The sequence below is a fragment of the Toxotes jaculatrix genome, chromosome 21 (genome assembly GCF_017976425.1).
Source record: "Toxotes jaculatrix isolate fToxJac2 chromosome 21, fToxJac2.pri, whole genome shotgun sequence".
Classification (NCBI taxonomy): Eukaryota; Metazoa; Chordata; class Actinopteri; family Toxotidae; genus Toxotes; species Toxotes jaculatrix.
In genome coordinates this window covers 13,597,379-13,612,104 of record NC_054414.1, presented here as the reverse complement: position 1 = coordinate 13,612,104, position 14,726 = coordinate 13,597,379, and the positions used below count along the sequence as shown (strand labels likewise).

The 14,726-nt window shown below is 43.3% G+C and overlaps 1 protein-coding gene across 2 annotated transcripts in view; it reads left to right on the top strand.

The window, feature by feature from the left end:
• The window catches only part of LOC121200955 (zinc finger MIZ domain-containing protein 1-like), a 105,692-nt gene that overhangs the window by 84,880 nt on the left and 6,086 nt on the right, over positions 1–14,726 (top strand). For both annotated transcript variants that reach the window (XM_041066468.1, XM_041066469.1), the window contains 9 exons: positions 10,852–10,987; positions 11,399–11,513; positions 11,983–12,200; positions 12,288–12,489; positions 12,843–13,118; positions 13,210–13,392; positions 13,527–13,604; positions 13,710–13,878; positions 13,961–14,102. In XM_041066468.1, coding sequence (XP_040922402.1) covers positions 10,852–10,987; positions 11,399–11,513; positions 11,983–12,200; positions 12,288–12,489; positions 12,843–13,118; positions 13,210–13,392; positions 13,527–13,604; positions 13,710–13,878; positions 13,961–14,102 — 1,519 coding nt within the window. The remainder of the gene's footprint in view (positions 1–10,851; positions 10,988–11,398; positions 11,514–11,982; positions 12,201–12,287; positions 12,490–12,842; positions 13,119–13,209; positions 13,393–13,526; positions 13,605–13,709; positions 13,879–13,960; positions 14,103–14,726) is intronic.

Sequence of the window (14,726 nt, the reverse complement as noted above, 5' to 3'; positions counted from 1 at the left end):
TGAGCACCCATTGGCAGACCATCCTGACCACACAGACCAGAGAGGTGCCTCCAGGCAAAAGATGGGTTTTGGGTGGAATTTTCCTTTAATAAATGAGTTTTTGTTAAGACAGAAAGTCATCTGGTGTAATTATTTCTCCTACTGACCTCACTTGAGAATTATATTTGGCATGTTGGCTCCTTTATTAGCTTTGCTTTCTCTCCACTAAGAAGGGTTTTGTTTTGCTGTACAGTAAAGTCCTGCTTTGGGCAATTACTCAATGATTTTTTTCCCCTAAAATGTGTCTGTGGGACAGTTCCCAACATGCAAAGACACGAGGGGTTTTGCAACAGGCGGTGTTGGTAAAGAGCTGTCTGGCTTGCTGTACAATAGTCTACAGTTCCAACTATTCATTACTGTTGTTTTGTCATCTTCAATGAATCTCTTGTTCTCTGTATTGGAGTTTTTTTGTTTTGTGTTTTCACGGAGTTGTGAAATTGCATCGACCTTTTTCTTTGAAGTTTCTCTATAAAGTTCCAAGTCAAAATAACAGCAGTCTGCATGCAGGAGCAGTTGATCCCATTTGTGTACCTGCAGAACATGCAGGCTCTTTTCCTGTGGCTTTAATGAAAGAATGTCCAGCCAATTATCCAGTAATTACAGCATACTGTTTGTTTACGGCTCTTGTGATATTGTAATCATCCAATCAAATCCAAAATTGGATTTTAATCACATTTGCTACTGAAATCCTGCAAAGATCAGAATGTAAATTGTGATTGTAAGTACAGACAGTCTTTGTATACGTAGTGTAAAAGCTACAAAAGTAATACAGGCACTGGATAGTAGACACTTCATAATTAATGGGGTGGTCAGGGACAGCATCAGTGAACCATGAATAATGCTACTTTTAATGAACCTCAAAAAGCCTGCTTCCCTGGAAGTTAGAGTAAAAAAAATCCGGTGATATGCGGTGAAAGTAAAGATCGTACAAATTTGTCACCAAAATATCAGGGTGAGACGCTTTCAAGTGATTACCAGTGACAGTACTGGATGATGTTAAAGCAGCACACTAAAGAGGCATTAAGTGATCTGTGACCTTTATCAAACTCTATAGGTGAACAGCAGAGATACAAATGTCACCAATTTATTCCTCTTTCATGGGCATAAGGCACAAGCCACAACCCACTCACCCCCTTTGCACCATGACACAGTAAAACAGTGAAAGTTTTTTTTTCTTATTCCAGTTCCATTACATCCATAGTGTTGTTTATTTCAAGTATAGTATGTGCAGTCATTCTCTGCTCTTCTTTTTAGGTCCAGTCACATCATAGGTTTGTTTGGGGTCAACTTCTTATTAAATATCTGTTGTCATTCACTGAATATCTTAGAAATGTCTGTAAAGTACAGTAAAATGTAAAATTTGAACCCTACAGAAACCAGCTGCTGCAGGAGGTGTCAGTCTGACTCAGGTACTTTCTGTGTGTTGAAGTGCTGCACAGGAAACTCATAAACATTGGCTGAATCCAACCGACCATCCTCATCACAGTCCTTACATTATGTCCTCACATTGAACAGTGTCGACATACTGTACGTGGAATGACATCAGATGTGCTTTTTGGTTGGTCATTTAGAGAAGCTACATGGCTGCTGTCGTGTCGTCTGTTTGAGTTTTATAGTAAGAAGCATGTCACATGTTGTTTTTATCATCCTGCCTGCGGTCATGATTCACTCTGATGTTCTCGGCTGCTAAGTTTATACCTTGTTCCTCTTGGTGATTTGCATGTTAATCCCACCCCCACTTTTTCATTTCTGTGAAACAGCAGTTAGAGTAAGAGTTGTGAACAAAGCTTGCGTCAGAGTCAGAATAATGTGATGAAACTTTAATGATCGCTGTAAGGAAACTGGGACAACAAGCATAGTTGAGAATATAGCAAATTGCTTGTTATTCACAGTAAACAAATGCAAGTATTGGTACCAGACTCAAAACATAGCCATTTTATATAGAATGGCAAAACAAAAATTTGGAATATGAAATGATATGTGGATATTATAGTGTAGATTTTTATGTTATTTGAATATGGATAAAACACCAGCAACTTCACTGAGAATAATAACGCATAAAATAAAATAAATGTTCTTTTAAAAAAACTTTTGAAATACATTAAATACAGTATACAAGACATTTAAAATGATGAGGAGATTAATATAAATCAAATTTAAATCACTGATTGGACTATGTGAAAATGAAAACATACACATTATCTGCAAAATGTATATTGTTTTATGAAATCTGCCTAAGGCCATGCATACTTATACATACATGCACAGAAATGTTCAGTATAAGAATGATCTCAGCTTTCTCAAAGAAGTGAATAAAGCTTGGGTTTCATTGGTTTGATTTAGCCTGAGTGTTTATCATGAGGAAGCCTTTTTATTCAAATCCTGATCTGTTGCACATATGGATGACTCTAATGAGCCTAGAGGGGTGCCAGGACCCGACCCAGGCTCCTCCAGTGTCTGCTTCTACTGTACTTCTAAAGGGAGGCTTTGACGCCAGGCCCACTGTGAAAAGGTCACAGGTGAATCAGCCACCAGCGTATGCCGCCATGACACTACCGGCCCTGCCCAGCACCCTGAGGTGGGCACTAGTCTGGGCACATCTGCTCTGTGCCTAATTAGTATCATTGTAGACAAGGGCTTAAGGCTGGGCCTTCATTAATAGCAGCCTGTTGCTTGGGGAAACAGTCTGGCTCCCATAAGCCGCTTCTTTGCAGGTCTGCTCATCTGATAATCTGGTTGCAGAAGTGTGTGGTTAAAAACACACTCTGTGCTGGTGCAGTTTGCCTCACAGGGCAGTTGGCAGAGTCTCAGGAACCTCAGCGTGGTCTGGTGAAAGGGTCATTGCTTAGACAATCTGAATTCAGAGTTTTTGTACTGATTTATCTTGTACAAGGTAGAAGACTCTCCTTTATTCCGTATTAATCAGTAAATGTGATTCCTCCTCCTTAAAAGCCTATACCTGTGTTTTTGCATATTTCAGCTTAACTGCAAAACATGTATGGATTATTTTTATATATATTTCCATTGGTTTCCACTCATTTGGTGCAGATCAGTGCCTTAAGAAAAGGTTGAATAAAACAATAAAACAAGGAAAAAAGTATAAAAATGAATGGTTGCCTGACCTGGTAGGAAAAATACATCAAAAATCAGCATGGTTTGTGAAAAGGTGTGATGATGTTTTTTTTGTAAATATGCAAAAACCACTGATGTATGGAAACATTGACCTCAGAACCTTTCACAGAGTGTTGCCAGATTTCAGCTCTTGAATTAAGACATGAAGATGTAGGTTTGGAAGGAGTTTTGCTGCCAATCAGCTTACTGTAGCAGGGAGCAACATACAGCAACAGATTGAAGATTGGATTTCGGTTGGGGGAGATGTTTGGCTTAAATGCACAAGGAATTAATTCTCACCGGGGGATGAAATACTATAGATTTCCACCTTCATACTTTACAGGGACACTGAATGGCATGCCCTGTTTTGAATGAACAGATTTGTTGCATGTGCCAAGAGAGATTATCTTTTAAAACACTGGCCTGCTTAGGCGAAGGTTGGTTCACGGGTAACCATGACCAAGAAATGACAGTCAGAGAGATGAGATCTGACTATCTGATCATCTAGAGATTGTGGCATATATTGTATCTTGTTCCAGTCGGGTATTCAGTTTGTGCCAAGTGGATTTTCTTAAAGATATGCAGTATTGTCTTTATCTCGAATTTGGGAGCACAGGTTTTATTTGAGGATAAATGTCTTATCTGTGACATTTCTGATTTTTATTTAGAAATCCAGCATTTTTATGCATATATACATAGAAATTTGCATCACAAAGTGGGTAGCTGGATATTTTAATACTGAAGTTATTATGACAGCAGAAGTGGGAAGTTAAGAGGGATGAGGGACAGCTTTTCTGTCCCTCAGTAATTCAGTGTTTGGATGTTTTTGATTTTGCAACAAAGAAGGCAGAGTGTCAAAAAAGCAACCCAGAAACACCAAATCCGTAGCATTTTCGTTTTCTCCTTGTGCCGCTTGCCTCCACATGGACACATATGCTTGTGGCCTCAGTAAAACCTTTTTGGCACCCGTCCAACCCCCCCTTCTCCTTGCTGGATGGACATGGCACGACATTGCGGCCATGTGGCCAGCAGGAGGCTGTATTTAAGCTGGGGCAGCTCTGAAATGGGCCATAAAACCTAGCCAGCAAGTCTGGCTCCCCATGAGGCAACGGGCCTAAGTACTCATTGACAAGACTCCAACATCACTGACTTCCCAGAGAGAGAGCAGCAGAGGAAATAATGCAAGGAAAAAAAGCAGCAGACAAAGATGAGGTGGAGACAGGAGGCAGTTGTCTGGCCTAGATAGACAGGCTGTTTTATAACTGTTAACGCTAATGCTTTCAATCCACAATTTGTAGCCGCTTTTCCACTGCTAAATACTCACTTTCTTTTTTTTTTTTGTCTTTCAGCTTAAAATGAATTTCACTCAATGACTTAGCTGCTTAACTGCATATATTCACAGGACAGCAGGGGAAATATGTCAGATGTTGATGCCACATGGCAGCCATGACATTCACATGTTCCCACCTCACGCATCCCTCCCACTTCATCAGCTTTCTGGAAACATCACTCACCCTGAAATATGTCACGAAATGACTCACCCAACTTTAAAATCTTAGTAACTGAGCTAATGAAGTCAGTTTACAGACTTCGTTTTACAACATCCAGTTTGCACTTGCTGCCATGCCAAAGGTGTTGGCGAGCTGAGAGGGTGACCAGCGAGGTAAAATGTGTACCATGTGTTTAAGGCGGTACACCTGTGAGTTTCAACTTAATTATCCCTCTATTTGATAAGCAAGTAGCACAGTTCTGGCCTGTCATAGGCTGGCAGGTCCTTAACCTGTTATAACTACTCCTCTTTGGTGAGAAAGACTGCATGATGGACGACTCGCTTCCATTTCACTCTCAAATTGGCATCGATGAATAATTTGTGGCATCTGTGTGAGGACAAAGAGAGGTTTGATGGCTGCCAGGTGGGCATCCATGGCTCTGTGGTGACTGTGTCTGAGAGCCGCGAGGCAGAGTGGGAGATGATTTACAATCCAGCCAGTAGTTTATACAAGATAGTTTGGCACCGGCTGGGCCTTTGTAAACAATGTCATAGCAACCAGTTATTCATATGGCTTTATATCATATTATGAGGTAAATCCCAGTGTTTTACAGTTCCAGGAGGCCTGCATAAGTGGGAAATTCTTTGGCTAAAACTAAACGTGGCTGTTTTGCATGGCCTCTTAGGTGTTTTCAGTAACTAGGGATACTAGGGCTCCCAAGACTCTCTCTTATTTTAATTGACTTTGGCCTGCAGGAGGCTTGTGTCCATTCAAACCTTTCTGGACAGAGAGAGAGAGAGGGAGAGAGAGGAGGGAGTTGTGGGGGACAGAATGTGAATAGCACTCCCTCAGAAACTAAAGAGTGCAACCCACTAGAGCCGTTCTTGTTAGTTTGCTCATGGTCTTTGTTCTCCTTTCAGCCCTTCTGGCTAAATGTCTTCAAACAAGCAGTTTGGGGGACATGATTCTCTCTGACAGCTTTACAGCAGAAATTGGACTTTGTTGTTACAGTTCACATGGGAATAAGTGAGGAAGTACTGCTGATAATGTGAGTGTGATGTGATGACAGGATGTGTACTGTATGTTTGTGTGGACGTTAGTGACCAAGCCATGTGGGACGATGCCAGGTGGGAGTCCACAGTTGACAAGGGAGCAGGTGTCTATTAGATACAGAGCAGAGAGGGGAGGGAGGGAGGGAGAGAGAAAGAGAGGGAAAAGGGGGCAGGGGGAGGGATGGGGATCATAAGAGCTCTTGGCATCTGCCTTACCTGCTGCCTCCCCTGCAGTCCCCTGCCAGTAAAGGGAGGGAAAGAGAGAGGGAGAAAAGGAAAAAGACGAAGAGAAGAGGAAAATATTTTGGAGGAGTGACTATTTTTTTCATGGCAGCCATTCATGTCGTGTTTTTAAGGTTATCCATGCCCACAGGTTGTTCTCACGGCACCTAGTCACTATTCATCATGGTTAGGTTGCATTTGCTGTACATCTGTTTTAAAGTGTCAGCTCACCCAAGCTACACAAAAAAACAACAACATTTATTTGATTTCTGCCTCCACCACAACACAAAGGAGGGGAATGGAATTTTATTTTTTGTGCTCAAAGTATTGAAAAATAAAGATGTCTTTCTTGAAACAGTGCCTCTCTTACTTTGGTTCATACACAAAACACACTGTCAGTTTTTATAGGGACTATTCCTTTGGTAGGATGGATTTATAGTCAGCACAAGGGAATAACACGAGTCTCAGCGTAGATACCTAGAACATCCATTTTTGATTTATCACCACCTCAACCGCAGACAGATATATTGTTAACTAGCCTATATTCTCCACAGTAACTGTGTTTACATTCTTTCAGTTACTTTGTGATCGGAGCGATGGTGGGAAAGTCTGCCTTGCTTCATAGTGGGCAGAAGGTTTGCAGTGGAGATGACAGCTCTTACGGTCCCCACGCGGTACATATGCATAGCCACTATAGCCCTGACATGTCGCTGCAGAACCAATGCACATAGGTATATGTAAATCCCGCATTACACAACTATATAACCACCTCTGTTGGTGGAGAGAGAGTGAAAACTGTTCCGCAAAACTGTTTAGACTAAAAAGGAGATTGTTTCTGGAAAGACACATGCCTGAAGATTTCTTTTACTTAAATAAATCAAATTTTGAGCAGCACAATGAAAATTCTATTCCGTTATATTTGAGGACAAGCTGATTTCCCTGACACAGATATCTCAAAAACGGGCAAACCAAAATCACTAAAGACCATTACAGATAAGTGAGAAAATATGTTCGTTGCAGACTTTTTATTTTGGGAGGGGAAAAAAAGACAGAATCAAGGTATTTAATCAGCCCAGTTTATCTGTCTGCCTCCTGTCTGTATGTGCAGTGAAAGGTGGGGCCGGTGAGCATTATCATTGGAAAGAGCATTGAACAACTGTCAGGGATGCCGTCCGTGTCATTTGTCATGAAGCTGGAAGCTGCAGGCCCATATACTGAACCACCCATCCAGTCCCAACAGATGCATTTACCGCCCTTTGCCGTGGCTGACCATAAGGCAATGCAGCTGAGCACCAGAATATCAATACGGCTCAGACTTGGCCGGGCCCTAGGGACTATCTGCAAGGCAAACAGAATAGGCTCCTCTCCTTATGGAAGACAGAGACCAATCGCCGCCAGGGAGAGCAATGTAAACAAGGCAGAAAGATGCTCTGTAGCACCAAACGGCAGTTTGATTCAGTCCAGAGAAGTCATTGTGATTTGGAAGAGCTACACCTGAGACGATTATCTCCAGTTTTGGCTCTTCTCAGGGAGGGAAACAGATGAGTCTATTGAAGGGCCGTCTGTGGGAGGACAGGAGAAGAGAAACAGTAATCCTTTTGTGTTCATCATCCACACTGTCCTGAGAGACATTTGGGTGAAGGAGGAGGAGGGAAAGACTGTGAGGAGTAAAGGGTTGGCTGTTCCTCCTCCTGTCTGAAACCTGAAGTTTATCCTCTGAGTCAATGACAGAGCGCTTCTCCTTTAAACAGGTTGGCACTCAGTGGAGGTGGTAATTTTGTGTGGTGATAAGCCCTTTATCTAATGGTGGGGCAGAATAATTCCTCTTTACGTGACAGCGCTGGTGCTTCCCTCTCTTTTCTTCTCTCTTTTTTCATTCCTTCTCTCAGATATGTATTGTCATTTCTCTGCTCGGCTCATCACTGTTGTTGTTTTTGTCCCGAGGCTGTTGATGTCGGCCTCAGCGTGAAACGAGGATATCGTCCCCATAGCCAGACGGCCTCTCTGTGCCACAGTTGGGAGATAAATTCTGGAGACATGTTTATCAACATAGAAGAAGTGCAAGTTACCCCTTGTTGGAAGAGAATAATGGGACCTAATTGAGCTGTAACATGCTGGCTGGTCGCCAGGTCCTTGAATTCAAAACTCTCTCCATCAGAAGGGGGTCTGGGAGAGGGAGGGGGCTGTTAAAACACTGCAGGACATTCTAATATGTGAAACTCATAAACCTATTAGCCGCGCTTGGACCCAGTTGCATTTAGTTAAAACTGAACTACAAATCTGCGCCTCTACCTGCAAGTGTAATGTTTTTAGGAGAAGAGTACCTGAGAGGCCTTTTCTGTCAGCCAAAGCACCGCCACGGTAAAGTCAGATCAATCCTCTGGAGGAACAGCACAGCCTGTCTCCTGGCACCTGCCTTGCCAAGAAGAGGAGGGAGAAAGGAGGAAGGGGGGGGGGGGGGGGGGGGGGGGCATGAGGAAAGGAGGAAAAACCCAGCTGCCTCTGCGCCTGAGCCCCATGCTGCTTTTAAAGGAGTGGGAGGGAGGGGAGGGGGAGGAGAGGGGGGAGGCAGGGAGACTGCTGGCACCATCTGTACATGTCTTTTGTATTCCAGCCCTCATCTTTACACAGAGCGAGGCTGGTGTGCTCAGTGTTCAAATGAAAGGAGAGGAGGTGCCTTTTGGGGCGCGATGCTCTGAGAAGAGAAGGTGTGTGTTTGTGTACTGATGCTGAAATCCTGTTTTGTCCTCAGCAATCAGGTGCACTCAGAGGACATCTCGTGTCCTATTTATGTTACCTCTGTGTGTGAGTTTGTGTTAATATAAGTCACCGTGGTATCTTTCCTTAAGTGTGTGTCTGTGTGTGTATGTGTGTGTGTCTGTCAGTAGGCTTGTGCTCTGTTTGCAAGCACTCATGTGTGGTCAAATCTCTGGGTTGCCATGTTTGTGATGGGAGTCAGAAGCTTTTGTTTGTTCCTTCCTCCCATCAGCCCCATTAGCCTGATGTCTCCTCTCTCACTGACTCACTCAACCTTTTTTTTATCACTCTGTCTTTCTCCTCCGATCTCACTTTCACTCTCTCCATCCCTGTGTAACATGTGCTGTGGCGGCCCGTCTTTGCATGTGGCAGCAGGGTGGATCTGCCTGCGAGGACATCCTGCACTGTCTGCTGTCATATTGACGTGGCTTTTTGCGCGAACCGCAGCTGAAATCACCAAGCTCTCTGTTCCCCCACCCTGCCCCTCCCTCGCTCCTCACTCAGCCTAGAAGTGCTGTGAATCATAAGAGGAGGTGGCTGCCCTGCTCTTTGATTGAATCCACATTCCCTTTCTCCTCTGACGCCGCAGAGAGCGGCTAGAGGGAGGCAGGGGAAGCGAGAGGGAGAGGAAAAAGGGAAAGTGAGTCTTTTGTAGTTGGCACAGTACAAAAACATACACTGCAGATGAAAAGCATATGATTCGATCAAATGCACTCTGTGGTAGCTACCTAACCGAGCGGTAGGTAGGAAGGTGGAAAGAAGGGAAGGGCTAGAGACCATCTGCAGGCCCAGAGTGAACCCTAGTGGCCAACAGCAGCAGTGGCATGCTGGATTGACGCTGGTGTTTTACATTGCTGCATAAAGATGCCTCCTTTTGTTTTCTTACTGTAACAGGGATTTTCTTTTGTGTGTGAAATACTGCAAAACCATATTTTGTCAAAGATTAAGCTTTTTAATTTTTGACTTATATGTAGTATAAAGTTTCTTTGTATGTCAAAATGTTGAATTGTGAGCTGCTTTTACCCAGCAAATTAATCTGTGGCAACATATTTTACAGGCTTTTCCCTATGTTTTGTATTTTCCATGTTCAAACTCCTGCTTATTGGTTTAGTTGTCATTTTTTTCAGTGCATTACAAGTTAGTCCACCAAAGAAAATGGACAGAGAGGCTTTTGATGGATGAAAAGTGCCTTTACAGGATGGACGGACATACTTTTGGATATTGAGTAACTATGAATAGTTTGAGATGACTGGTTCCTGCCATCAGGTTTGAAACACAGGGAAACAGAGAATAAGACTTTCTAATAAATAACTATGAAAAAAGAAAGAAAGAACAAGAACAAGAGTCACTCAATGTGTATAAGAGGCACAAAAGAGTAGAAGGAAATGCGTTTTCTGTTCTTTTATTCTGTTTGATTCATATGTGAAGGTTAAGTCTCTCACTTCACCGTATGCATTCATCTCCCCACAAAAAAATCTTCACATCATTTTCCAGTAAACAGTAGTGAATCTGTTCAATATGTATCTTGCTGCTAGCATGGATATAGGTAACACATTTAACCTCTGCAATCCTGCTCCTATGTGAAAAAGCTTAATTTAAATTCTTTAAGTCCAAGAAACATAAACCAGCCCATAAATAAACTAAAAGCTTTTGTCTAAAGTAAAATAAATAAATAAATAAACATCTCTTAAATATTTCATCTAGTTAACTGCCTAACTAAAAAATTAACAATTTTAGACATTTGGAGTACAGTCTTACTTTTATTTAGCAGATAATTTCAGTGAAGGTCCTTACATTTTAAAATTTTTAAATTTAATTTAAGTTTCAAGAAACGTCTTATTTTGGCCCATAGGATGTTGCTTTGTTAAGAGGACTGACATATTGTACACTTTTTCTGTTTTGGAGGTACCTTTTACAGCACAGGACTCTCCAACTTGTCACAAGATCTTTTGCACAATGATTTTATGCACTGTCCTGTCAGTCAGGTCATTGCTTTTCTATTTTATGTCCAGTTTTGCTCAGAAGCTTCTGTTCCTAAGTTGTTTCACCTCCCTCCCGCTTTCACATAATCGGTTTTTGCAGGTTTTTGCAGCGCTTGCAGTGAAGGGCTGTTACCTCTGCAGTTATTTCTCACAGGAGTGCGACGGCACTGACACACTCTTCCTCTGCTCTCTTTCCAGCTCTTCTGTCCTCTTGGTGTGAGGAGCTGGGACGCCTCCTCCTTCTCCGTCACCAGAAGAACAGGCAGAACGAGCCTCCGGGAAAAGTGCCCATGCAGCCACCAATGAGCTCCATGAAGCCCAGCCTCTCACACGGGTCAGTGTTCACACGGCTGCGCTTTTTGGCATGTGTGCGAGGTGTGTTTGCGTGTGTGTTGGGTGTGTGAACAGACAGACCAGGCCCTTGGGGAAAGCCCTTCCTCTCCACATGAAGCCCAGTGTTCCTTATGGATCAGTGGCCAGACAAACTGCCAGACTAACTGCTTGTAGCACAGTCAGTGGGGACAAACAGTACCGCCCACCCCCTAGTACATGTAGTTAATAATTACAACACAGGACGAAGAACGTGCGTTTATTTTATAATCCAAATAATAAAAACCTTTGCCTTTCCATATCATTCAGCAAATGTAAATATACTTACTACGACTGTACTGTGCAAATATTTGTGCAGTGACACAAGGCACATTTTGTTTTGCCTTCATGATGCGTTTTTGTCCATCCCCTGCAGAGATGGGTCTTTTCCCTACGACTCAGTTCCCTGGCAGCAGAACGCCAATCAGCCTCCAGGTTCGTTGTCTGTGGTGACGACCGTCTGGGGTGTGACCAACACCTCACAGAGCCAGGTGAGATCTTTTACCTGTCTGAGGGAGTAAAAGTGCATCTGAGTGGATCGCATCTGATGTAGAGGGTTTCTCATCAGGAGACAGTTCAAAATGGGGCTTCAAAAGTGGTTTTCATATCTTATTTTTTCCAGATTGTGTTATTGTTAGGTAATGGAAAAATTGATGTAGCTCACATCCTAATGCATACACTGATAGATGTGGTTTATACTAAGTATCTCTGAAGTGTAATTTGATATCCACCACCATGATGTCCTCTGTGTATGCTGCAAAGCAATTTGTGGAATTTTCCACCTTTTAATTCTATTAATAACAACTTTAAAAATGCAGTTTCTTAGTTCACTGTTTCTCCAGTGAGAAAACATCACACACAGACCTGTGTCCTGAGTTGTTTTGAACATCATCATAATGCAGTCAGTATTTACTGTTCCTCATGTTTATGTTTATGTCTATGTTTATCTATGCCCGACAGGTGTTGGGGAATCCCATGGCCAACAACAACAATCCCATGAACCCTGGCGGTAACTCTATGGGCTCGGGCATGTCTGGTAACAATCCAGGGATGAACTCGCCTCAGTTCCCTGGTCCTCAGCAGCAGTTTCCCAACAAAGGCAACTCCAACCAGGGCTACATGCAGCAGGGCATGTATGGACGACCCAACTACCCCGGAGGAGGAGGCTTTGGTGGCAAGTAAGTGGACAGTGGATTAGTATTGGTTATTGCAATATTTAAAACAACTTCAAAAGAAGTTATTCATACTGTTGCTCCTTACCATAGCTATCCAGGAGGGCCTAATGCTGGACCTGGTGGAATGGGCATCCCACCACACTCCCGTCCTCCTTCGGACTTCACCCAGCCAGCCGCTGCTGCTGCTGCCGCTGCAGTTGCTGCTGCTGCTGCCACCGCAACTGCCACTGCCACAGCAACTGTAGCTGCCCTGCAGGAAACCCAGAACAAGGACATGAACCAATATGGACCGGTAGGACCTGTGAGATAGCATCTCAGTTCATGAAAGAAATAACTGCATATTTTTGCAATTATTTCTTTATTTGGGAGTCTATTTTTCAATCACTGTCTTTCAGTACTATCCTTTCATTAATAACAGGGAGCTGAGAGAGTGTATTAAAGCTTATTGTTGAACAAGGCTAAATCAAACTTCAGGGTGAATAATAAGCTGAAGTAGTCTCTGAGCCAAAATAGCACATTTCACTATAGCAAAAGCTACCAAGCACATATTTGTTTTCAGAGGTTAGAACATTTTTGTGTTTTGTTAGTCAGAGGATTTTTGTCTTTGCCGCAGAGATGGTTGACTTAACCCGTTTTGTCTTCCAGATGAGTTCCTCTTTCCAGATGGGACCAAACCAGGCGTACAACAGCCAGTTCATGAACCAGCCAGGACCCCGCGGCCCTCCTTCCCTCCCAGGGAACATGGGCACAGGCATGAATGCATCCAACATGAGCGGGCCACCCATGGGAATGAACCAGCCTAGGGGTCAAGGCATGGGGCCTTTCGGGGCACACGGCCAAAGGATGCCCCAGCAAGGTTATGCCGGACCCCGGCCTCAGAGCATGGGTATGCAGGGCATAAAAAGACCGTACCCAGGGGAGGTGAGTGGATATGAATTCATCACTTTCACTTTCAAGATTTATCTCCTTTGCTGTATGTCGAATATGTTTGTATGTATGTTTGCATGCACAGCCAAACTATGGTGGACAGCAGTATGGACCAAACAACCAGTTCCCTAACCAGCAGGGGCAGTACCCCACACCCAACGCCTCAAGGCCACTGCCTTCCCCCAACTACCCCAGCCAGAGGATGCCGGGACAGCAGCTGCAGGGCCAATACCCACCACCCAGCGGTGCCATGGGCCAGTACTATAAGGTGCAGTATGATTGTTATATCACCATTTAGGATTATTTGCCATTTTAGCAAGATGTAGGCACCAGTTTGGTGCAAATAATTGTGATTAATGTGGAGAAGAAAATAATTTCTGAACATGTTTTATGGAATTACAGCAAGAGCCACCTTTTAATGGCCAAACAAATAACTTCTCTGGAAGTGGATATCAGTACAGCCAGGGTAATATGAATGGGGTAAGTCCATTTTTGTGTCTTTTTTTGATCATGTTATCATGCTCTGGCTGTGTTGTTTGCAGTCCTATGAATTATGATGTACTAATTTGAGTGTCTTCATTATAGCCACCCAGACCAGTGGGTAACTACCCTCATTCTCCAGTGCCAGGCAACCCCACTCCTCCAATGACCCCAGGAAGTAACATCCCTCCATACTTGTCGCCAAACCAGGATGTGAAGCCACCCTTCCCTCCTGACATCAAACCAAATATCACTGCTCTCCCTCCACCCCCAGGTCAGTAACTGGTAAATATCCAAGAGTTTACTCCTTTAAAAGTTTGCAACTGTCTCACTGGCACTTTTCTCCACCCATATAGCCAGCCACAACGAAGAGCTGCGCCTGACATTTCCAGTGCGGGATGGTGTAGTCCTAGAGCCTTTTAGGCTAGAGCACAACCTCGCTGTCAGCAACCACGTCTTCCACTTACGGCCCTCTGTACACCAGACGCTCATGTGGAGGTAAGGCCCCATGCACTGAAGCTGTGGTTAAAGTGAAATCAGTTTGTGTGCTGTACTTCAGTTTAAAGCCCAGCTGTGAACCTTACTGTTCTAACAGCCTACATGAAAGACCTAAGTTCCAGGAGTTTTCTCTGTTTCTTCTCTCTGATCATTTGACACTCAGTCAAAAGGGAATTTAGCTTCACATAAGAATCCTGCAGTCAAGAACCAGTGGGTATTCTTCCATTCAGCTTAACCTTTGTCAAGCAGATTGAAAAGGTTGTGCAGTCATGCTGTCTGCAGACAAGAATTATCCAAAAAAAATCAAACTACTGTTTTCCCAGCTAACTTGGAGAAGGTCATTCATGCATTCATTTTCTGATTTTGTGATTTTATTGTAATTCCGTTTACTCCCCTCTCCAGCAAAAATCACTCTCATATCTGCAGCTTATCAAGAGTCCTGATATAAGGATTCCTTTTGGTGCCAAATCAAGAGAGGTCGCATCATCCTAAATTTAGCCTCCTAACACCCTGTACGGCATACATCAAATGCTAAAGAATGAACAGCCTAAGGAGCTGTTTCTCTTATTATTACATATACTCTAACAGAATCTGTATTAATAAAGTTTGTCTGTACACACGTGG